The sequence below is a fragment of the Phocoena phocoena genome, chromosome 2 (genome assembly GCF_963924675.1).
Source record: "Phocoena phocoena chromosome 2, mPhoPho1.1, whole genome shotgun sequence".
Classification (NCBI taxonomy): domain Eukaryota; kingdom Metazoa; phylum Chordata; class Mammalia; order Artiodactyla; family Phocoenidae; genus Phocoena; species Phocoena phocoena.
In genome coordinates this window covers 28,836,666-28,860,157 of record NC_089220.1, presented here as the reverse complement: position 1 = coordinate 28,860,157, position 23,492 = coordinate 28,836,666, and the positions used below count along the sequence as shown (strand labels likewise).

General features: G+C 38.2%; 1 protein-coding gene across 3 annotated transcripts in view; it reads left to right on the top strand.

Moving 5' to 3' along the window:
* PSEN1 (presenilin 1) overlaps positions 1–23,492 on the top strand; it is a 75,487-nt gene that overhangs the window by 43,827 nt on the left and 8,168 nt on the right. For 2 of the 3 annotated variants that reach the window (XM_065900215.1, XM_065900221.1), the window contains 4 exons: positions 4,044–4,264; positions 8,933–9,031; positions 16,411–16,497; positions 19,432–19,605. In XM_065900215.1, coding sequence (XP_065756287.1) covers positions 4,044–4,264; positions 8,933–9,031; positions 16,411–16,497; positions 19,432–19,605 — 581 coding nt within the window. Of the gene's footprint in view, positions 1–4,043; positions 4,265–8,932; positions 9,032–16,410; positions 16,498–19,314; positions 19,346–19,431; positions 19,606–23,492 lie in introns of all 3 variants that reach the window. The other variant, XR_010657823.1, reaches the window with a different exon arrangement.

Here is a 23,492-nt window from a genome sequence, read left to right as displayed (position 1 = left end):
GGTCGTAAACCATTGTACTAGCTCTTAAATTAGGAAGAAGCAATAAAACTAAAAAATAAATTGAAGACTTAATTCTTTGGTAGAAGCAGGGGGAATGACCACAGACAAAAGAAATAAATGTAAGAATCTCTATGAAATGGATGATTTTCTAGGAAAAAACTAATTACCAAAACTGACCACTGAAGTGATAGAAAATCTAAGTAGAGCAATGAAAAAATACAGAAGGTTGTTGAAGAGGTTCTCATCCCACCTCCACCAGTAACAACAATACCAGGCCCAAATGGTTTCATAGGTAAATTCTATTAAACCTTTAAGGAGCGGATAACTCTAATGCTATTTTAACTGTTCCAGGACATAGAAAAAGAAGAAAAGCTTCCAGATTCTTTTTGAGAAGGAAGGGTAACACTAATACCAAAACCCTATGAATTATCAAGAAAAAGGAAACTGTGGATCAGTCCTATTTATTGATGCCAAAAGAATAACTAAATATTCACTAACGGGATTCAGCAACAACCCTTTGAGGGTATAATACATATGACCAAATGGAGTTTGTTTGCAGAATGGGAGACTGGTTTATTATTAGGAAATATCAATACAAGTCACCATGTTACTAAGTCATCATCTTATACATGCTAACAAGAATTTGACAAAATTCAACACTTGTCCTTGGTCAAATTCCATAATAAAACAGATGATTAGTTCTCTAACATGATAAAATATATGAATCTTATTCTAACGATTGGTATCATCCTCTCAGGAAAACTTCAGAAGCACACCTGTTACTGTTAGGACAAGATGAGGATTTCCTTTATCACTATTGTTGTCAATCATTGCTCTGGAGGGACTAGTGAATGCAATTAAATAAGACAAAGAAATAGAGCTACACAATTTGGAAGAGAAGGTTAAATTATCAGTAATTAGAGGTAAAATGATTGTTTACTTGGTTTCAGAATTAACCAAAAAAACAATTAGAATCACTAAGTAAATTTGGTAAGGGAACTGCATACAAAATTAATTAACATAAATCAATAGCCATCATGTAAACAACTAGTTAGAAAACATAATGCAAAGAAAAAAATCCCATTTATGAGAGCAGCAAGAAAGAGAAAATATCTAGGATTAAACAGTAATTCTTTAAGTTCTATTATTAAGAAATTTTAGGGAGTTCCCTGGTGGTTTAAAGGTTAGGATTTGGTGCTTTCATTGCTGTCACCCAGATTCAATCCCTGGTCAGGGAACTGAGATCCTGCAAGCCATGCAGCATGGCCAAAATTTTAAAAATAAATAAATAAAATAAAGAAATTTTAAAATGCCTCTTTAGGGCTTAAAAAGAAGACTTAAACAAACGGAAAATTATACCAGGTTACATAGAAAGAATATCATCATAAAGATGTCAGTTCTCTCTTAAGTTTATTTTAAATTTTAATATAAGCCCAATAAAAATACAAATAAGATTTATTTTTAATCTGGACAAGATAATTTTAAAATTTATTTGAAAAAATAAATAAGTGAAGGTACCCCCAAGAATCGTAAAAAAGAAGAAAACTGAGGGATACTACTCCTACCTGATACAAAATTATAAAACTAGAGACTTCCCTGGTGGCACAGTGGTTAAGAATCTGCCTGCCAATGCAGGGGACATGGGTTCGAGCCCTGGTCCGGGAAGATCCCACATGCCGTGGAGCAACTAAGCCCATGCGCCTAGAGCCCGTGCTCTGCAACAAGAGAAGCCACCGCGATGCCCGTGCACTGCAACGAAGAGTGGCCCCCGCTCGCCACAACTAGAGAAAGCCCATGAGCAGCAACGAAGAGCCAACACAACCAAAAATAAATAAATAACTTAAAACAAAAAAAATTATAAAACTATAATAATTAAAAGTGACACCTGCACTATAAACAGATAATCAGTAGAAAAGATTAGAAGGACTTAAAAAAATGCTCAAATATATAAAGGAATTTAATTTATGATAAAGGTAGTATAGAAACAGTAGGCTGTAAATGGATTATTTAGTAATTGGTGTTGAGATAATTGGGTAGTCATCCAGAGGAAAATTTTGAATTTCTTCTTTATATCTATACCAGGATAAATTCCAGTGGATTAAAAATTTAAATATGAAAGTAAAACCGTAAAAGGACTAGAGAAAACCATGGGGGATGGGGAATTTAAGTATATATATATATATATATATATATATATATATTTAATTATGTAACTTAAAAGGTCCTTCCTTAAATCTAATGTTTTATATATAAATATATACACATATATATATATACACACACACACACATTCACACAAAACCTAAAAATCAAGCCAACCAACCACACCATGAAAAAAATCAGAAGATGAATGACCAACTGCTAAGTGTGTTTTCAACTCATTTTATAGACAAAGGCTAATTTACTTTATATATAAACCTCTACATGGCAATAAGATCAACAACAACCTAACAGAAAAAATATGGGCGAAGGATATGAAAAAATAGTCAACAGAAAGAGAAAGACAAGTTACTTTTAAATATATGAAAATATGCACACCCTCCTTATAAAATTAATGCTAATTAAAGCTGTACATTAGGTTAACAAGGATTAAATAGTTTAATAAATGTTCTAATTTGGCAAGGTTGCAGGAAAATAAACATGCACACATTGGTGTAAAACTTTGATTAAGAGCAGTTCAGCATATCCATTAAAGTTTTATATGAATATGTCCTGAACCTAGTAATCTGTAGGGATAATCATTGCAGCATTGTTTCTGATAGCAAAAGAATGGAATCAGTCTAAGTATCCATCAATAGAAAACTGGTTAAATAAATTATGGTACATCCATACAATAAAGCCATTGAAAAGAATGAGGTACTCTAGTATACTAATGTGGAAAGTTCTCCAGGAATATCATTAAGAGAAAAAACCCTGGTTTAGAACAATGTGTATGCTATCATTTGTATCCGGTAAAGAAGTATATTTATGATATGTATGGACACTCTCTGGAAGGATGCATATGAAGTTAATAATAGTGCTTTCCTTTGGAGAGAGAGACAAGGTTTGGGGGGAAACTTTTCACAGTATATGTTGGGAATTTTGCATTTTAGGCATGTATTACCTAGCTAAAGATAACAGTAGTTTGGAGTTTTGGGGGTTTTTTGTTTTGAGTGCTGGGATATCTGAAATGCTTAATACAAATAGCTACATCATCCAGAAATTTCAACATTTATTTTGAAATTTCAAAATGGAAAGATCACCTTTCTGGATAGTCTCCAGAAACCAAAGTTTGTGCTTAAATAAACGAGCACTTTCTTTCTCCTCAGTTACCCATCTTCTATATTTGTATCTCTTTATTTTAAGATGGAATTCCCCCTCCCAAAATTAAAATACTGTTTTCTTCATTATAAAAATTCATTCATTCATTCATTGTGAAAAAAAAAAAAAAGAAAGGAAGAAAAGTGTTAAAAATTCCAGACTCCCATCATCTAAAGATAAGTCCTGCATCTTTTCAGGAACTACTACATCGATCTCTTGCTCTCTCTTCTCACACATTATTTCATGTAAATGAGATGATATTTTTTTTTCCGGCAACAATATATCATGCCTATATCCCATGTTTGTGTGCATGTGTATAAAACATATATATATTTAATGGCTGCACTAAATTTTATGAAAATAATACCTTATGTCCTAAGCTCTAAAATTTATTTTGCATGTTTAATTTTTTCCAATTTCAGATACTTCAAACAAGCATTTCCCAAAGTATAGAATAGCATTTTAGGTGTTATATGGCCTTTTTTAAAAATTTTTGTACTTATTTTTACAACTGTGGCCTGTGATACTGGTTTCCCATTTATATGACCGATACAGAGTTTTCCATTAAAATAAGCTCAACTTGAGGAAAAAAGTGCATTAATTTAAAGAAAGATATGGTAAAAGTGTGAAGCTGGGATGTGAATATCTAATGAATATCTGTGTTAGAACCATAGTTCTAAAAAATGTTTTGATGAAACTTATTGTATGCAAATCTTTTTAGATATCTGTTTAATTTTTTTCAGGGAAGTGTTTAAAACCTATAATGTCGCCATGGACTACATTACAGTTGCACTCCTGATCTGGAATTTTGGTGTGGTGGGAATGATTGCCATTCACTGGAAAGGTCCACTGAGACTCCAGCAGGCATATCTCATTATGATCAGTGCCCTCATGGCCCTGGTATTTATCAAGTACCTCCCAGAATGGACCGCGTGGCTCATCTTGGCTGTGATTTCAGTATATGGTAAAACCCAAGACTGACATTTTGTTCATCACAGAAATACCTCCTGGTGTGTTTTCCTTCCTCTTCTAGTTATCTTGACTTAGGGAAAATGACAACAGTAATGTCCCATAGCTTTTCAGTAAATAATCAGTTAACTCTACTATCTTTTTCATATAAAGATTTCAAATTTTTTGAGGTTAAGTTCTTTAAAAATGTTTTATTAATCCCCCCAGTTTAACTCAGTGATGAGTTAGTGGAAGGATCCATAGACTGCTGGTCCTAAGACTTAGATTCAAATCCCATCGCTACCACTGATGGCCTTCATGACTTTATGACCTTCATGACTTTATGAAGGTGATTCGGGCCCTTCGAGCTTCAGTTTCCTCATTTGGAAAATGGGAATAATGCTTCTCAGAATATTTGTCGGAAAGCACTAGCAGAGTGCTTGACACACATAAAATGCTCAACTAATTTTTAATATAAAAATTAAGTTAACTACTTTTTATAAGGCAACTTGGGTAGAATTACTCTTTTAAAGGTAAAACTTATTTGGGCAGTGTGAGCTTCATATTTATTAGCAACCCATGTGACATGGGTCCTGAAAAGTCAGAATATACCTTAGCCATGAATAACCAAGATGTGAACTCTGCAACTCTCACTTTGCGTAAAAGCCAAAAAGAGATCCGTTTTCAGAGGTCAATTTGTGGTCTCTGTATGATAACTGCAGTGTTCTTTCATCCCTATTCAAATGCTTATTAAAATGTCAGGTGACCTGTAGTAGAAAACCTCATCATTCCCCCTTGATTGATGAATAAAACGTCTGTGGAAATAGAATTCGATTGGCTCTGTTCTCATATTTGAGCAGTCAGTCACAGAACTGTAAAAGTCATATACTCTTTGTGACGGACTTTTCATAGTGGCCTTAGGTTGTATAGTATTTGATGGTTTGCAAAGTACTCATCTTTTCATTGCACAGCTGCGATCAAGAATGCCAGTTCTGCGCTCCATCCAGGCAGCAGCTGGTTAATACTTTGCAGTCAGAGATATTATCAATATGTTCTTCTGTTCCATGCCTTTTTCAACAGCCACAGTTTGCTTTCTCCTTCAAAGGGACACATTATATCTTTACCTAGTGACTCAGGTACTTTAGCAGCCCTACTACTGTTGCACAAAATCTTTGCAGGCTGGATCTTAACCACATCCACCTTTGTCCAGGAGCACAGATACAACATTACACTGATGATATCATCCTCTGAATAAATTCACTGGACCTACTTGGTGAGGATATACAGATATTCACAATAGAGTTCAAAAGGGAGGTGGCATTTCTCTGTACATAGTACAAGGCTCTGCCACCCCAGTTAAATTCCTGAAAGTTACTTGGTAAGCTGAGGGCTTCTGCATCTCTGGCACTGTCAAGAAATAGCAGCTGACCCTCTCGGCGCCCATGATGTTAAAACAAGCCCACTATGTTTTAGGCCCTTTGGGGATCTGGAGGCAATATACTCTTCATTTACAAATTTTACTTAAGCCTTTTTATACTGTTACAAATTGGCCCACCTTGAATGGGGACCTCCTACAACATAAGGTTCTAGAACTGTCCAAATTATAATACAGTAGTTACTTCCGTTAGTGTCCCTTCTCCCGCTTTAGAGGCTTTAGCAACGTCTTCTCATACCTCCTGAAATATCTGGATCACTCACTATGATCATCAGTTGCCCACGGATCTCTGGTGTGAGGAACCACACTTTTCAGTCCCATGCTGTACACGTTTAGAATGGCCATTTCTGACTACATTCCAAGCTCTCCTGGAAACAGGTTTTCACAGGCCCTGAACCTGTGAAGCTCCAAATCCATCTGCTCCTTATCTCCATATCATAGAGGCAGCATTCTACAAGCTCAGCACAGCCACCAGGGCCTCCTTGCTAAGACAGAAATGTTAGCCATATGATAGAGCTGAGTCTGGGCCCCCTGGACTATCTCACCCATAGGAGAGGGTGGACTCTTCTTTCCTCAGTCCCTTGCCAGTTGACAAGGTGCTAGAGGAGGTCACCCCTTTCTTGGACCCCTGGCTACCACGGGAGCCCTTTGGGATCAAATCAGTGAACAAACAGCAGTGGGAGTTTGTACACTTTATGGACAGCATCAAAACTACATGTGGGGCTTCCCTGGTGGCGCAGTGGTTGAGAATCCGCCTGTGATGCAGGGGACGTGGGTTCGTGCCCCGGTCTGGGAGGATCCCACATGCTGCAGAGCAGCTGGGCCGGTGAGCTATGGCCGCTGAGCCTGCGCGTCTGGAGCCTGTGCCCTGCAACGGGAGAGGCCGCAACAGTGAGAAGCCCGCGTACCGCAAAAAAAAAAAAAAAAAACTACATGTGAAGGAGCTCACTTGGAGAGCTCTGCTTTTCATTGCTTAATCCAAGCATCCTTGATCAAAGAATGGGATCCAAGGGTCAGCAAAATTAGCTGAACTTCAGGCAGTCGTCTTAATCTGGCCAACAGTTGGCTCCATCTGTGCATTTTTACAGACCCTTGGAACATTGCAAGTGGTCTAGCCACCTGATTCTGCCAGTGGTAGCAACAGCAATTACTTATCCAAGTTTTCCCTCTTTAGGAAAAATAACTGAGAATCTCTTGCCTCACAGATACCAAAAATAGAAATCAAAGTTATACATGTCTCAGTACGTATTAAACCCACAATACAGGCCTCCTCACTTTATCCACTTTGGAGTTCCAGATATTGTTATAGTGACTATTTCACTTCTAAATATACAATGCTGGGCTCTTGAACAAGGTGTGCAGTGGAACTTTCACCACCATACAGTCTCACACTACAGGCCTCACGAGGGCACCATTATGACATACTAGAGCAAGTTAAAACTTGATTAAATGAAGCATCAGGGTTGAATCATAATAGAGTCTGATTCCATTTTTGATATTAAAAAAGAAATGCCAGTTCTGGAGACAGACTGCCTGGGTTCAAATCCAGACTCTTCTACTCCTATCATTTATTGGGTATGTGGCCACAGACACATTGCTCAACCCCCGAGTCTTAGTGATTATGAAGATTAAATTAAACAATATGTACAGTACACACGTATAACGGTATCTATCAGTAAATATTAGCTGTTTCTTTAAAATGTATAATCCTGTGAAGTAAGCAAGGCAGTTATTCTTGTTTTACTGCTAAGAACCTGAAGTTTGTAGAGGTAAAGTATTTGCCCAAGCTTAACACCATTTGATCTAGAATATGAGTCCTAAGTCCCATATTCTTTCTACTACATTACACTGTTTCTCCCATCAACCCTCTGTTTCTTCCATACATATGCAAATTATCTCCACAGACCTTTTGAGTTCCTTTAAAATAAAAGACTTTTGTGCCCAATATTTAGAGTAATGATTCTTAACTCCATTTCCATAAGATCTGAAGATGTCACAAAGATTGTTCTAAGAATTTCAAAACAAAATTAATTTTAATTCACTTTAATTGCTCTAAAAAATAAGGGTTTATCATTTAGCAATTCTATAAGGAGTAGTGTGTCATAAAACCAAGATAGTTACAGGACATCGCAGGTTGAAACAGGTTAGAAATCTCATTATTTCAGAGAACGGCAAATTTCCCTTTTCTCATCCCAAACAAAATGGAAGCAGTGAGAGTAGAGATTTCGTGTGTGTGTGTGTGTGTTTTATTGTAGTAGTAGTAGTAGTAGTAGTAGTAGTAGTAGTAGTAGTAGTGTACAAGAAGACATGACCACTTGCAGGTGTGAGGTTTTTTACTTAAATGCATCTGAATGATAGTAATGTCAACACAAGCTATCGAATCTTCCTTTACAAATTTACCTATATCTGTTTCCCATTATTAAATGTTTGAAATTATTTTCTGTATTTCTATACTCTGAATTTTCACGACATAGCAAATGTAAGAAAAACTGCAGTTATTGGAGACAGATGGTGGTAGAATCAAGAATAATTTATGCATATTGCTTCCTCCTCCGAGTTGCTGTTTTCGTAAAATAAGACACTTTTCAGCACCACGTGTATTCTGAGACCTAAATATTTGTGAAGTGCTTTTGACAGGAGAGCTAAAGAAATGCTAAGCTCATGCAGAGGTTTATTAGTTATTTGTTTGAATTTACTGCCCTCTTATTTCAAGTATCCCTAAATAGTACATATACTGTTTTCAAAAAGGGGAGAAGATGAATCTCTTCTACTCTGTTCTTCATATTTTGAAAAGTTAAGTCAAATCCCCTCTATTAAATCCCCTCCTAAAGTAAACCTTCAGTTTGTGGCTCATAGGTATGTTTTGTTTGGAAATGGCTTGTCCTTGTTTCTGCTTTGGAAATTGACAACTGCTCTAGACTAATTGTCTTGTCATTATTTCTGCCTCTTCTCTTCAAACTGAGAAGACTTATTCCAAGAACCCAACGATGATACACTGTAAACTAACCAAATAGCAGTCAAACCAAAATGAAGTTTGCACAGGTCTCTGTGTGGTTTTGTGTATTTTGTTTAGATTGTCTCCATCCGCCTCCCCCATCAGCTTACCTGCTGTTTATTTCATATTAATTCAACATCTTTCTGTGTAAAAAAAATTAAACCTTTTCAATTGGTTAATTCCTCCCTCACACACCCATTTACGAGTTTAGCCAATACATTTTTCAGATATCTTTTCTATTTTCCTTTTTCTAGATTTAGTGGCTGTTTTGTGTCCAAAAGGCCCACTTCGTATGCTGGTTGAAACAGCTCAGGAGAGGAATGAAACTCTCTTTCCGGCTCTTATTTACTCTTGTAAGTATTTCAGAATGATGTTAAGTTAGTGAACAGCTTAGAATTTACAGAGATTCAAACACATGTAATTATGATCATTATCGTGGTACTTTTTCTCACCTTAAATGCATAGCATTGATGGAAATGCTGCAGATCTGTTTCCTTGCAAATTATTATCTTCTGCCTGACATTGGTTCAAGAGAGTTTTCAGTATGTGTGGAGATAGAAGAAATATTTAGAGATTGAGGAGCCAGTATTCTCATTTAAAATCTTATTAATCAAGAACTGTTGAGTACTTGTTATATACATATATTGTAGGTGGATCTTGCACTACCATGTTGAAAGAATTGTACTTTTCCTTCAGAATGTGTTTGCCCTTTTTTTGGTTTTAGAGTCATACACTTCCTAATCATTCAGTAACTATTTATTCATCATTGACCTGATGTGCTCCCACAGAGCACTGTGGAGGATATAAAGATGATTAAGAGGGGCTTCCCTGGCTGTCCAGTGGTTAAGACTCCATGCTTCCAATGCAGGGGGCCTGGTTGGGGAACTAAGATCCCACCTGCCATGGCATGGCCAAAAACTAAATTTAAAAAAAAATATATGATTAAGATACTTTGCTTTCCCTCAGAGTGCATTTGCTTACATTTTTGTTTTTTGGCTGTGCTGCACGGCATGTGAGATCTTAGTTCCCCGACCAGGAATCGAACCCAAGCCCTCAGCAGTGAAAACTCAAGAGTCGTAACCACTGGACCGCCAGGGAATTCCCTTGCTTACAATTTAGAAGTGAGATAAGACAAGTATGTAAACAACATTCGAGGCAGGCTGTTATCCGATTATTCAGAAGGAACGCAAAATGCAGAAAGAGCTCAAAACAGGGAAAATCTAAATGGGGAATCAGAGAAAGGCTTCATGGAAGAGACAGCATTTGGATTGAACCTTCAAAGGGTGGGTAGGATTTCAGCAAGCGCAGATGGAAGAGTCATTTCCAAAAGTGGGCTTGGGGACTTCCCTGATGGCGCAGTGGTTAAGAATCCGCCTGCAGTGCAGGGGACACGGGTTCGATCCCTGATCCGGGAAGATCCCACATGCTACGGAGCAACTAAGCCCCTGTGCCACAACTACTGAGCCTGCGCGCCACAACTACTGAAGCCCGCACAGCAACAAAGACCCAATGCAGCCAAATAAATTTTTTTTTTAAAAAGTGGGCTTTCACAAAGAATGGCTTGGAGGCATAAGTGTGGGGCATCTTCTTCAAATTTCAAGTGTTCCAGTTGACTAGAACATGGAGTACAAAATAGGGAGAGTACTAGGAGATGGATTTGGAAAGGCACTCAGGGCAAGATCACGGATAGCTTTGAAGGACTGGTTTAGATCTCTGTATTCTATTCATGATCACTTGGGAATCACAGAAGGTTCTTAACAGAAGACTAATGTGATCAGAGCTGTGCCTTTGTAAGCTTGCAGCATTGTGCAAGATGAACGGGAGGGAGAGAGAACGGGAAGCATAACTAAACAGATATTGCCATGATCTAGGTGGAAAGTAATGAGAGTCTGAATTATGGGATAGGTAATGGCAGTCAAGGGAAAGGCCTTGATGAGAGCTTTTGGAGGTAGTTTCAGTCATTCTTAGTGACGAGTGAGAGAAGTTTAAAGCTTAAAGGGAGGATGATAAAGAAGAGAGGTTTTTCTTATTTGAGAAATCTGTGTAGTGTTGCCTGTAGCCCATATCTAATTTTCTTGGCAGGACCTGTGAGCCATCCAGGTAGAAATTTCCGGCGGGAGTTTAGAAATGAAGTACCAGTGCAAAGGAAAAGGTTGATAATAGAGATGCAGAATTGAAGAACATCAGCATGGAGGTGACAGTTGCAGCTGTGGGAGTGGATGAGTGATTCAAATCAAAGAGAAGAGAAGAGGACACCAGGAGTAGATCTTTGTCAACTACTATGTTTAGAGAGTGAGAAATGAAGAGAGAATAGTAAATGGAACATAAGAAAATATCAGAAAATTGGGAAAACCAGCATTTTTCACTTAGCAGTAGCATGACTATTTTTTCATATCAGTACGTGAAATGTCTGCATAGTTTTCTCTTATATAGATAAAATAAGGGGTATCTTTAGTGATCATTTCCCATTACAAACAATGCTTGCAGAGAACATTTATGAGTTTGTGAATATTGTTGTACAGATACATTCATAGAAATGGAATTGCTAAGTCAAAGGATGTGTGCCTTTAAATTTTGATAGATAGTGCCAGATTGCCTCCTCAAAAGGCTATACCAGGGCTTCCCTGGTGGCGCAGTGGTTGGGGGTCCGCCTGCCGATGCAGGGGACACGGGTTCATGCCCCGGTCCGGGAGGATCCCACGTGCTACGAAACGGCTGGGCCCATGGGCCGTGGCCGCTGGACCTGCGCGTCCGGAGCCTGTGCTCTGCAATGGGAGAGGCCACAGCAGTGAGAGGCCCGCATACCACAAAAAAAAAAAAAAGGCTATACCAATTTATATTCCCTTCAGTAGTGTGAAGGTCCTAATTAACTAACACCTTCATTATCACTTGTTTGTGTATGTGTATGGGAAACTAATAGACAACATCTTATTTTAGTTTTCATCTTGGCTTATTGACTAATAACTATTATTAGTTAATAGTAAGTAATAACTATTAATGATTATTTGGACTTTTTAATGTATTTTTTAGCTGCATGTGTAAATTTCTTGTTTTATGAATGGCTTGGTATTGTATTTTTCCATATTTTTAGAATTAATTTTTAATTATACAAGTAATACATTAATACTTTATCATTGAAAAAATTTTTGAATTACAGATAAAGTTAAATTTCATTGTAACTGTCATCCCCAATCTTAATACTTTACCAAGCAGTTACTTACCAGTATTATCAGTGTGATATATATCCTTGTGGACTTTTGGCCTATTTATCTGTTGAGTTATTGAAAAAGCAGAGTTTCAAGAAGGAGAGAATGTCAGATGCTATAAAGAAGTGAAGGATGATGAGGACTAAGTAAACCATATAGAATTTGGTGCTTTAGACACATTTAGTGACATTTAAGAGAGCAATTTCAGTAGAATGATAGGACCAGAAGCAGTATTCCAAAGGGCGGAAAGTGTGCGTCTGTGTGTGTGTGTCTGTGTGTGTCTGTCTGGGTTTTGCTGGCACTGGCAGTGGAAGTGATACAGTGGACAGAGACTGGGTGATGAAGAAGGAGAGGTAAGTATCACCTACTAGTTCACAGGCAGAGCAGTGGTGACTTGAGAAGAGAACAGGTATGAGGAAAGATGGTTCCAGGAGAGAGAAGGTTGAGGGAAAGGAGCCAGTGGAGAAAGGCTTTGAAGAGACCAGCAAAAAGAAGTAATTACTGGAGCAAAGTAATAAACAAAGCAGGTAGAAATAGCTCTAAGAGTTCAGTAAGAGGAATTAGATGAGAATAGTGAAAGACCCCGAAGGAAGGAGAAGACAGAAAAGCAGAAGATAGTGGAACGTAGAGAGAGGTCAAGTTGGGAGCACGTGTTAGTTCATCTCAGTCTTTCTTGTGAACTTGCTTGAAGTCCCTGTTGTACTCTATATTTTTTAATTGTGGATGTCAAAGTGAAGGGATTGTGAGTTTAAAATTTTTTCTTAGTTTTAGGATTTTACATTTTTCTACCGTTGTATCTATTGTTAGTACCACGATAATGCTGTGTAACAAACCCCCTCACAACTTAATGCCTTAGGGGACTTCCCTGGTGGCGCAGTGGTTAAGAATCCACCTGCTACTGCAGGGGACATGGGTTCGAGCCCTGATCCAGAAAGATCCCACATGCCGTGGAACAGCTAAGCCTGTGTGCCACAACTACTGTAGCCCATGTGCCTAGAGCCCATGTTCCACAACAAGAGAAGCCACTGCAATGAGAAGCTCAAGCACCGCAACGAAGAGTAGCCCCTGCTCGCCACAACTAGAGAAAGCCTGCATGCAGCAAAGAAGACCCAACGCAGCCAAAAATAAATAAATAAATTTATTTTTAAAAAAACAACAACTTAATGCCTTAAAAATAATTATCAGTCACCATCACTCCTGCACCTGCGGGTCAGTTGACTCAGCTGATCAGACTTGGCTGTGGTACCTCTGCTCCACATGTTCCCTGTCCTCCTTGGGCCAGTGGGTTAACTGAAGATGTTCTTGTATCTGGAGAAACAAGAGGGCAGCAGGCCTGTTAAGTATTAGCACACTGTCATCTCTGTCCATGTGCCATTGGTTGAAGCAAGTCACATAGCCGAGTCCTTGGTCAGGAAGAGGAAAACTGCATCCCAATCTCAGCGAGACCATGGCAAGAGTGTGGGTGCAGGAGGGGTGAAGAAAGGATCTTTCAGTCTGCCACAACGTTAAGCATGTATGTTAATTTTATACTCAGAAAAAGAACTTACTGTTTTTTAAAAAATCATTCATATATAATATGAATTTTTAAAAACTCAAGTCTGTATAACAATCAATATTGAGATATTTTTGCAGTAATTCCACACATATGGGAAAATATAAGCATAAAACTTTACCTCCTGTGTAGATGAAATAGGTTCAAGAAAGTATCTGTTCTCATGAAATACTGAATCTTCAGTGAGCATTTCATACATTGAGTTTGACAGGTTTTTTTTCAAGTAGAATATACAAAAAACAGCAATATTAATCAGTTCTTTCCCCCTGAAATGGATATAAACATTAATATGAAAAGTTTTTAAGTCAGTCCTCTCAGTTATTTGTTCTTTAAAAATACAATCCTTTGATGCATTTGTATACTCCCCAGTTAAGAGTATTCAGTTTGCAAAAGGGTCTTACCCTCAGGAAACATGTGAGCATTTTTGTTTGTTTTCTCTATCCCTTGTTTGGACAGGAAGAATGTACACCTACTCTTTGGTAGCTTTTCAGAAAACAAAGATAACAGTTCCTTGAGGTTGACCATTATGTAAAGTTTTTCTCTGATTTCATATCAGTTTGGGAAGTTTTTAGATTGTTAATTTTTTTTTTTTTTGCGGTACGCAAGCATGTGGGATCTTCTTGGACCGGGGCACGAACCCGTGTCCCCTGCATCGGCAGGCGGACTCTCAATCACTGCGCCACCAGGGAAGCCCTAGATTGTTAATTTTTAATTCGCATATTTTTCTATTGATCTAAGATGTTTGGTGTTAAGTTGAAAGATTGGAAAGCGGGTTTTTTAGATATTATTTTAGTAATGTTAATTCATTCAGCAAATATATATTCTGCTCATGATAATTTACATCAGGGGTTAGCAAACTACTGCCCATAGCCAAATCTGGCCCGTGGCCCGTTTTTGTATAGGCCTGAAAGCTAAGAATGGTTTTTACATCTTTAAAGAGTTAATGAAAAAGAAAAGAACAAAGAAGAATATGTGACAGAGGCCAGATGTTGACCCACAAGCCCCAATATTTACTCTCCGGCCCTTTACAGAAAAAGTTTGCTGACCCTTGATTTCCATGGTTAATATTAAGTGTTAAAAGAGTTTGTAGCTTTATCTTTCTATACTTGCATAAAGAAAGAAAATCAAATAAATACCTGCTGCCTTCATTGCCAAGAAGACTACAGAAATTCGTAAACCCCGGTGGTTGCCCTATTTCCTCTTCATTGGGTTTGGATTTAGTTACAGTGAATCCCCTACCTGGCTAATATTTACTTTGATCAGTTAGTCAGGTTATCATATAATGGAACTTGTCTGACCTCTGAATTACAAAGCTATGGTGAATGAGTAAGTGCAGCTATTACAGGATTTTTATCCTCTTTGGTTATGTATTTCTTTCATAAGCTATTCAAGAAGCCTTAGAGTATTAGGAAAATGGATATGATTGTAAAATCAGTGATGCCAGAGAAACAGAAAATGCCAAGTATCTTGTTTAAAATTGCTTACCATTACTGGATTGGACTCAGGTTGCTGCTGGCTTGGTTTCTGCTGTCACCCTGTATGGCACATGTTTGTATGTATTTTTGTATTATTGTTGATGTATCTTCCGGATAAATTCCAAAAGTGTTATTGCTGGGTCAGGGGGTAAATGTACATGTAGTTTTGTTAGATGTTACCAAATTCCCCGCCATGTTTCATCCTACCTGCAGTATGTAAGAGAAGCACCATTTTAAAGTATTCACATTGCCTCTTAATTAAAATGTGACAAGATGTGTGTGTATATCTAGAGCTATATAGATATATTGATATATATGTATTTTTGTGGAGGGGACATAGAAAAGGCAGTTGACTATCCGTTTATGTTTATTGCTTTTAACTTTTTTTTTTCTTATTCCCTGTATATAACACAGTTTATAGCATTATTGAAAATCCCAGAAGTAAGACATAACATGAAGGGAACATATTCGTTGCATCTTTCGAATTACAGTAATTCATCCGATGCTTTGTGAGCCCCAGTTTGTCCTCTAATTTAGTTCCAATAAGTAATTTTCACCAGTGAATTCACACTGTTTTAGGATATTCAACTAGTCGAGCTGTTGTTTCAGTGGAGTCTTGCTGGCCTGAACAATTTTCCTTCTGGTTACTTTTCAGGGATTATAAATAACAATGAGCAGTTGTATTATAGCAGCTACAGTTTGAAAGCTACAGTAAATGTCCAGTTTCAGAATTATTTTTTATCTGCCAAAATCAAAGAGAACCTTTTGTGGTTTTTATTTTTTTAATAAATTTATTTATTTATTTTTGGCCGCATTGGGTCTTCGTTGCTGCGTGAGAGCTTTCTCTAGTTGCGGCGAGCGGGGGCTGCTCTTCATTGCGGTGCACAGGCTTCTCATTGCAGTGGCTTCTCGTTGCAGAGCAAAGGCTCTAGGTGCGCAGGCTCAGTAGTTGTGGCGCACAGGCTTAGTTGCTCCGCGGCGTGTGGGATCTTTGCGGACCAGGGCTGGAACCTGTGTTCCCTGCATTGGCAGGCAGATTCTAACTACTGTGCCACCAGGGAAGTCCCTGTAGTTTTCTCTCTAAAAAAAAAAAAATTTATTTATTTATTTATTTATGGCTGCATTGGGTCTTCCTATTCGTTGCGGTACGCAGGCTTCTTACTGTGGTGGCTTCTCTTGTTGCCGAGCACGGGCTCTAGGCGCACAGGCTTCAGCAGTTGTGGCGTGCGGGCTTAGTTGCTCCACAGCATGTGGGATCTTCCTGGACCAGGGCTGGAACGCGTGTCTCCTGCATTGGCAGGCGATTCTTAAGCACTGCACCACTAGGGAAGCCCCGTCCCAGTCGTTTTTAATATGCATTTGCTTCTGATTGTTAGGGATTCTTATGGTGACATTAAGAAGATTGGTGATTTGTGTGGAGAAATAACAGCCTGCTCTCTATTCATGTGCTTTCCTTTTGTGTTTCCAGTCCTTACCTGGACTTTTGTCTTTCTCAACAGCAACAATGGTATGGTTGGTGAATATGGCAGAAGGAGACCCAGAAGCCCAAAGGAAGGTATCCAAAAACTCCAATTATAATGCACAAAGTAGGTGGCTTTTATTTGGTAATTTCCTGGTTTTCACGGTCATTGTCATCTTATGAGTTATGAAGCAATGATTTTTTAACCACTTTCTTTTGAGAATCTCCTGGAAGCTGTGGTAATACCTAGCAAACACAGATAAATATTTGAGTTCACATGCTCCAAACCCAACAATCAGCCAAGGCACCCTAGGTTAAGAATTTCTGCCATTAAATACCATTAATTCCAGTATGGAAAGGTTCAAGTTGAGGCTATGGTTTTAAAAAGGTAGAATAAACACTCTCTTCAAACATATAAAAATGAGAACCTCTTGTCTGACAAGTCCAGAGTAACTGAAGTATAATTTGATTTGAGTTTTGATAATGTTTATGTTGAGAAGATAAAATATTCCAGGTGGACATGACTTTCTGGAGGAGGGTAAGAATGATGACCTAGGATGGGAGATTGAAAGGCCCACTTGTGGATACTACAGAAGATGTTAAGGCAAACACAAGTTAGGAGGAGTTATAATTAGAAAAGTTGAGGAATAACAGCACAATATCAATAGTCAAAAAGGAAGGAAACCTTTTTTTTTAAGAAAAACAAGGACTAACCTTATGAGGAAGCTGACAAACAGAGGCGGAATAAAGGTTGGTCAGAGAAGAGCAAAGGGCCTTAATTGAGTTGCTGTTTGTCAGGAAAGGGAGAGTTTAGGTTTTCTAGAGCCAAGAAAACTGCTGTTCTAGCATTTGGGTAACTGCAAGGAGGACGCTTTCAACTTAGAATTTGCGTATTTGGGACCAAAAGATATTAGGCCCATTCTGCAGTGAGCGAGGCAGCAAAACAGGGTGGCATTAGACCAGCAGTAGACCTAGTAGAGAAGTGGGAAATAGAGGAAACAGTTGCTCCAGGTCTGGTTGTTGTGTTAACCTTGTTAAGCTAAAGAAAATTGAAAGATTAGTTGTCTGTGAGTATACATGTATATATATGTGAGTATGAGTGTCTTTTGGGTACATCAAGATTTTGTTCTTTTGACAAATGTTGATTGAGCACCTAACTGTGTGCCCAGTATTTGTTAGGCACTGGGGATATGGCTCTGAACGAGAGGTCCCATTCCTGTGGAGTTTATAGCCTATTTGGGGAGACACGCATGTTGAACAAATAACTCATTCAGGTTGTGATAAGCACTACAAAGGAGAAGTGTAAGTTGCTATGAAAGTTTATAGTGGAAGAATTTCATTTGTTCTGGAAAGTTAGGAAGGCTTCCCTGGGGAAGTGATAACAGGAGATGGCCAGCCAAAGAGAGGAAGAAGAGCTTTCTAGAAGAGGAAGCACCATGGGCAAGGACCTTGAAGTGAGGAGGAGCTGGGTGAGCTGCAGAGTTTCTCAGTGGGAGTGTGGTGGGCGTTCTTCATTGTGTTGACTCCCCTCACATTGTTTAGCATTCCTGGCCCCTCGCCCACTAAATGCCAAGGGTAGCTTCGAGGTTTGCAATAACCAAAAACTCCCCCTCCTAGTTATTTCCAAACATCCCATGGAAGGGAGGTGCTACCCCCAGTTGAAAACCTCTGTGTTATAGGAACTAGAAGTTAGTTTGGAGCAAGGGGGTGTAGGATTCCAAGAGGGATGTCTGTAAAGGAAAAAAGTAATAGAACTCAGAGGTTGCCCGAGTGCACCTAAGATAAAAACATCAAGATACAGCATTATGAGCGTGCTATTTATAATTAATTATGGAGGTAAATACCAAAATAAACAGCTGAAAGGGTTGAAGGTAGGGTGAGGGTCGGGAGTGAGGAGGGATAGGGCAGAGCAGGCACTGATGTTTTTATTTCTAAATCGTGTACTTTTTTGATTTTATAAACTAGCTCAGGGAAGATTCAGGTTTTGTGGAGACCTGGTTAAGAAAACAATGCAAATTAAAAATACAAAATTGCTAGAGCCCCTTTCAGAAAAATGTCCATGCAAGCGAGAGGCCTGAAGTATGCAAGCTTCATTTATTCATAGTAGATGAATAAATATGAACATGTATTAATTTTATAAAAAATAAATGAGAAAAAAGAGTATTATCAACTTCACTTATGTATTTTAATTATTTTTGACGTATGGAAGGTTCTTGAGACAATCATGTCATACTCACAATTTTCAGTCAGACCGAGTCATTATAACAAAATGACTAGCCCATAAAAAAATTCACTCCCTCCTTTCCCATCCTCCCAGCCCCCAATAGTGGTCTACTTGTATAACTTAGTCACTAAAGCCAGTGGTGAGTGCCATCAATCAGTGAGTGCCAGCAGCCCCAGCTGCAAAGATCAGAAGAAATGTTCTCTCACCTGACCAGAAGTCCTGAGGTGTAGGCATTTGCACGGCTGGCTAATTTTATGACTGGATAATTATCAGGGGCCCCAGTTCTTTCCCGTCTTCCTGCTCTGCTACCCTTAGATATGAGCCTGGTCCTCAGCCCTCTGCTCCTCATGGTCACAAGATGACGACTGCAGTGCCAGGCATCATATCCAGATAACACAACATCCAGGGGAGGAAAGGGGCTGTTTGTGTCTCCTTACGTCTCTCTCAAAGAGTGAGAAAACTTCTCCCCAAATGTCCAGCAGGCTTTGTCTCACCACACATTGGCTGGTACCAACCCCACAGCTTTAGAGCTTTCATTGGGAAGAGGAATTGTAGGATGACCACACTTAGCTTGGACTGAACTGGATTTACCACCGGAGTCATGGGTGGGAGGTGGAAACCCAAATAAATCAGTACTCTGCCCTCAGGAAAAAAAGGGAGAAATAGCTGTTGGGGAAGCAACCAGCAGGCACCGAAATAACCCGTGATTTGTGGTTTAAGAGCCAGCTAACCCACCTAGTTACGATGACAGGTAATTACTGTTTCCATGTAATTTTCTTAAAGGTATTAAGAGATTTTTCTAAGTAATACAACTGTGATGTTCACTTTTTCTTGAAGGCACAGAAAGTGAGTCACAAGACCCTGTGACAGAGAGTGATGATGGTGGCTTCAGCGAAGAGTGGGAAGCCCAGAGGGACAGTCGCCTGGGGCCTCATCACTCTACGGCTGAGTCGCGATCTGCTGTACAGGATCTTTCCAGCAGCATCGTGGCCAGTGACGACCCAGAGGAAAGTATGTGCCTTTCTCTACATTGGAAATTCATGGATTCCTTTAGGTGCTGCAGTATCAAACTCTCCCAAAATAAAATGAATCAAAGTGTTACAGTCTAATTCTAAACAGCAGTGCAGCTTTTAGGAGGAAATAATAGTTGGTGCTTTTCTCATAGTTAAATTTGTTAATGGACCAAATTCTGCACCTCAGATTTTTGAAATTATCCCTTTACAGCCTGATCTTTGGCATTGATTTTATAAGGTAAAAAAAAAAATTTTTAATATTATTCTGATAAGACTTCATGTCTACAAAATTTTCATTAATGTATTTCACTCTTGCTGCACAGAGACCTATGGATTTAAATGCTTCATCCTTTTACATTGTTACTGCCCTTTTTCGGCAAGCACTGTATTTTATTAATTTTAAAGAAAATCAAAGGGATTTACGTTCTCTGCAGAAATGTAAGAGTGTGTTCAGTGTCTAAGGTGTGCTGTCACTGGGATTCAGGTCAGCACTTGGGGCTTCTTAGGATATTAGCCAGTAGAGCCCCCTGGTTAGGGCTCAGTCATCTCTTTACTTATTCTTAGTTAGAGAGGTGATTTACTGAATAAGAAGAGATTAGCACATTTCCCAACTAAGTTACCCTCAATTTTTTCGTTTTCACAAAAGTGAAACGCTTGATTAAAATATTACAGCGAAAATATTAAGTAGTTTCAAAGAAACAGACACCTAGATTCCTTAGCTTCTCTAATCACTATTAATTGTGACCTTGACCTTATCCTGCAGCTTCATCAGAACACTTCTTACAACTCACCATTAGTCTTTTATCTGGGTCAGAACCTGGGCAGATCTATGACTTTGGTGCGGGGCGAGTTTTCCAGATTTTAGAGCCATCTGCAGCCTGCAGCTTTCACACTCTGGGAAACCAGACACAGTTGCCTCCTCTTATGGACAGCCTTGAGCTTGCGTTTGCTGATGTTTTCTCTGCCTTCAAAGATATCACTGTAATTAGTTGCCTCTTGTCTTCCTTTCCTCTTTTCTCAAAGATGCATACAGCCAAAAGAAAGAAATACAGCTGTTAAGCATAGCTGCAGTGTGATTCTTTCACGACTGCCTTTCCTACTTGAAGATTCTCTCTCCTGATCATCTCTTCATGTCCTTCTCTTCATCTCTAACTTTTTTTTTTTTTTTTAAGAAAAACCCAAGTATTGCCCCTTCTAACTTCAGATTAATATTTTCTTTATCTGGGACCAATATAAACTAATAATTGATATTCCTTCCTTATCTTAGCATCCAGAACACACATAACCATATCTGATTGCATTAGTGTGTTAAACCAGAGTTGTTACAGAAAAGTCTCAGTTTACAATAGAATTTGACATGTAAAGGCACATGTGTCTTCCAGAACAACCTTTTAAAAATCAAAAATTAATCAGAAAGCTGAACACTGAGAGTTTATATTTAGAAATGTAAAACATGTTTATTCAACGTGCAGTTGGTCTTCTAGTGAATTTCAAACTACACTTCTTCCAAACTTCATGCCAATAGCAAGCCTCAGTGTACTACTGATAGATTTAAAATTTATCAGAGTAGTGAAATTAACCTGTTGTTTCCAGGAGTAGAAATTTAACTCATAGAGGTTCTTTTTCTATAACCTCAAGGGAAGAGTGGGAGATGGATTTTGTTATTTTCTTCAAGTGGAGGAAGAGGTTTTAGTAGTTAAAACACAAAATAATAAATTTCAGGAAGTTTTTTATATGTTTCTGTTTATTAAAAAGATAGTAGGAAATATTCATTATTTTATTATGTTATGGTTACATTTAAGCTAGGTATATATTCTGCTAGATGTCCTGTAGCGAAATCTTACAATTAAAGTAAATATTCACCATCATTTATTATTTTTACCATGTCTTACATTTGGTAGACCTGCAAATGCCCCTTTTAATACGAAAGGAACTCCATCATTACTTAAAATTATTTTTCAGAGTGGGCAAAACAAAGCAAAACAATAGGAGACCTAGACAGCAGTAAAGGAACTAGCATCCAATCTCAGCATTAGCACTTGGCAGTGGAATACTGATAATACTTATGTCTAACTTAAGCAGTTTCCATTGCTGTGATTTTAGTTGTTTGGCCATGGCATATCTTTACTGAATAAATCCAAGAAGCTGTTTAAAGAAAACATATTCCCGAGCAACATGATTTTTCTTAGGTTTTATATTATGGAATATAACTTGTTGCTTCAGTAAGTGCCTAAAGAAAAAAAATTGATGGTTACTTCTTTGTTTCCTGACTCTTTTAATTTTGCTAATAAAATACATCTATATTTCTCTCACCATTAAAATGAATTCTGTAGAATATAACTAGCATTTGCCATAATATTGTTATTATTTAAACAAACATAAGCCTTTAAATGAAAATGTGAGGCTATAATTTTAAGCTTGATTTGGTACATTATTTTTGTTTATTTTTTGATACCTCTGTTGAGACATAATTCACATACTATACAATTCACCCATTTAAAGTGGTGACGTTAGTATATTCACAGAATTGTTCAACCATCACCACAATTGATTTTAGAACATTTTCAACACCCCATAAAGAAACCCCATACTCCTTAACATCACCTCTTCAATCCCTCTCATTCCCCGCAATTTAAAGTGGACAATGCAATGGTTTTTGTTAATAAATTTATTTATTTATTTATTTATTTATTTATTTATTTATGGCTGTGTTGGATCTTTGTTGCTGTGTGCGGGCTTCCTCTAGTTGCGGCGAGAAGGGGTGCACAGGCTTCTCATTGCAGTGGCTTCTCTTGTTGCGGAGCACAGGCTCTAGGTGCGTGGGCTCAGTAGTTGTGGCACGCGGGCTCAGTAGTTGTAGCTCATGGGCTCTAGAGCTCAGGCTCAGCAGTTGTGGCGCACGGGGCTTAGTTGCTGCGTGGTACGTGGGATCTTCCTGGACCAGGGCTTGAACCTGTGTCCCCTGCACTGGCAAGCGTATTCTTAACCACTGCGCCACTGGGGAAGTCCGTGATGGTTTTTATTATAGTTGTGCAACCATCACCACATGCTAATGTTAGAATATGTTCATTACCTCAGAAAGAAACCCTGTACCCATTACCCCTATTCCCCCCAGCACCAGCAAATATACTATCATAATAGATTTGCCTCTTCTGGACATTTCATATAAATGGAATCATACACTATATGGTTCTTTGTACTGATTTCTTTCATATAGCATTATGTTTTCAGGTTTTTTCTATGTTGTAACATGTATTAGCATTTCGTTTCTTTTTATAGCCAAATAATATTCCATTGTACGGATATGTCACATTTGTCATCCATTCATCAGTTAATGGGCATCTTGATTGTTTCCATTTTGAGCTATTATGCATAGTGTTGTGTGAACATTCATGTACACATCTGTGTGGACACATGGTTTTATTTCTCTTAGGTATATACCTACAAGTAGAATTACTGAGTCATATGGTAACTCTATGTTTAACATTTTGAGGAACTACCAGACTGTTCTCCAAAGTGTCTGCACCATTTTACATTCCCCACAGCAGTGTATGAATGTTCCAATTTTTTCACAGCCTCACCAACACTTGTTATTATTTGTCTTTTTGATTATAATCATTCCTAGTGGGTGTAAAGTGGTATGTCATCAGGGTTTTGATTTGCATTCTTCTGATGGCTAATAATGTTGAGTATCTTTTTGTGTGCTTATTGGCCATTTGTATATTTTTTTGGAGAACTGTCTATTCAGATCCATTGCCCATTTTTGGGGTCCTTTTTTATTACTGAGTTGTAATAGTTTTTTATGTATTCTCTGGACACAAGTCTCTTATCAGAGAAATGCAAAATTTTTCTTCAGCATTATTTTTAAAAATTCATTTCTATAGC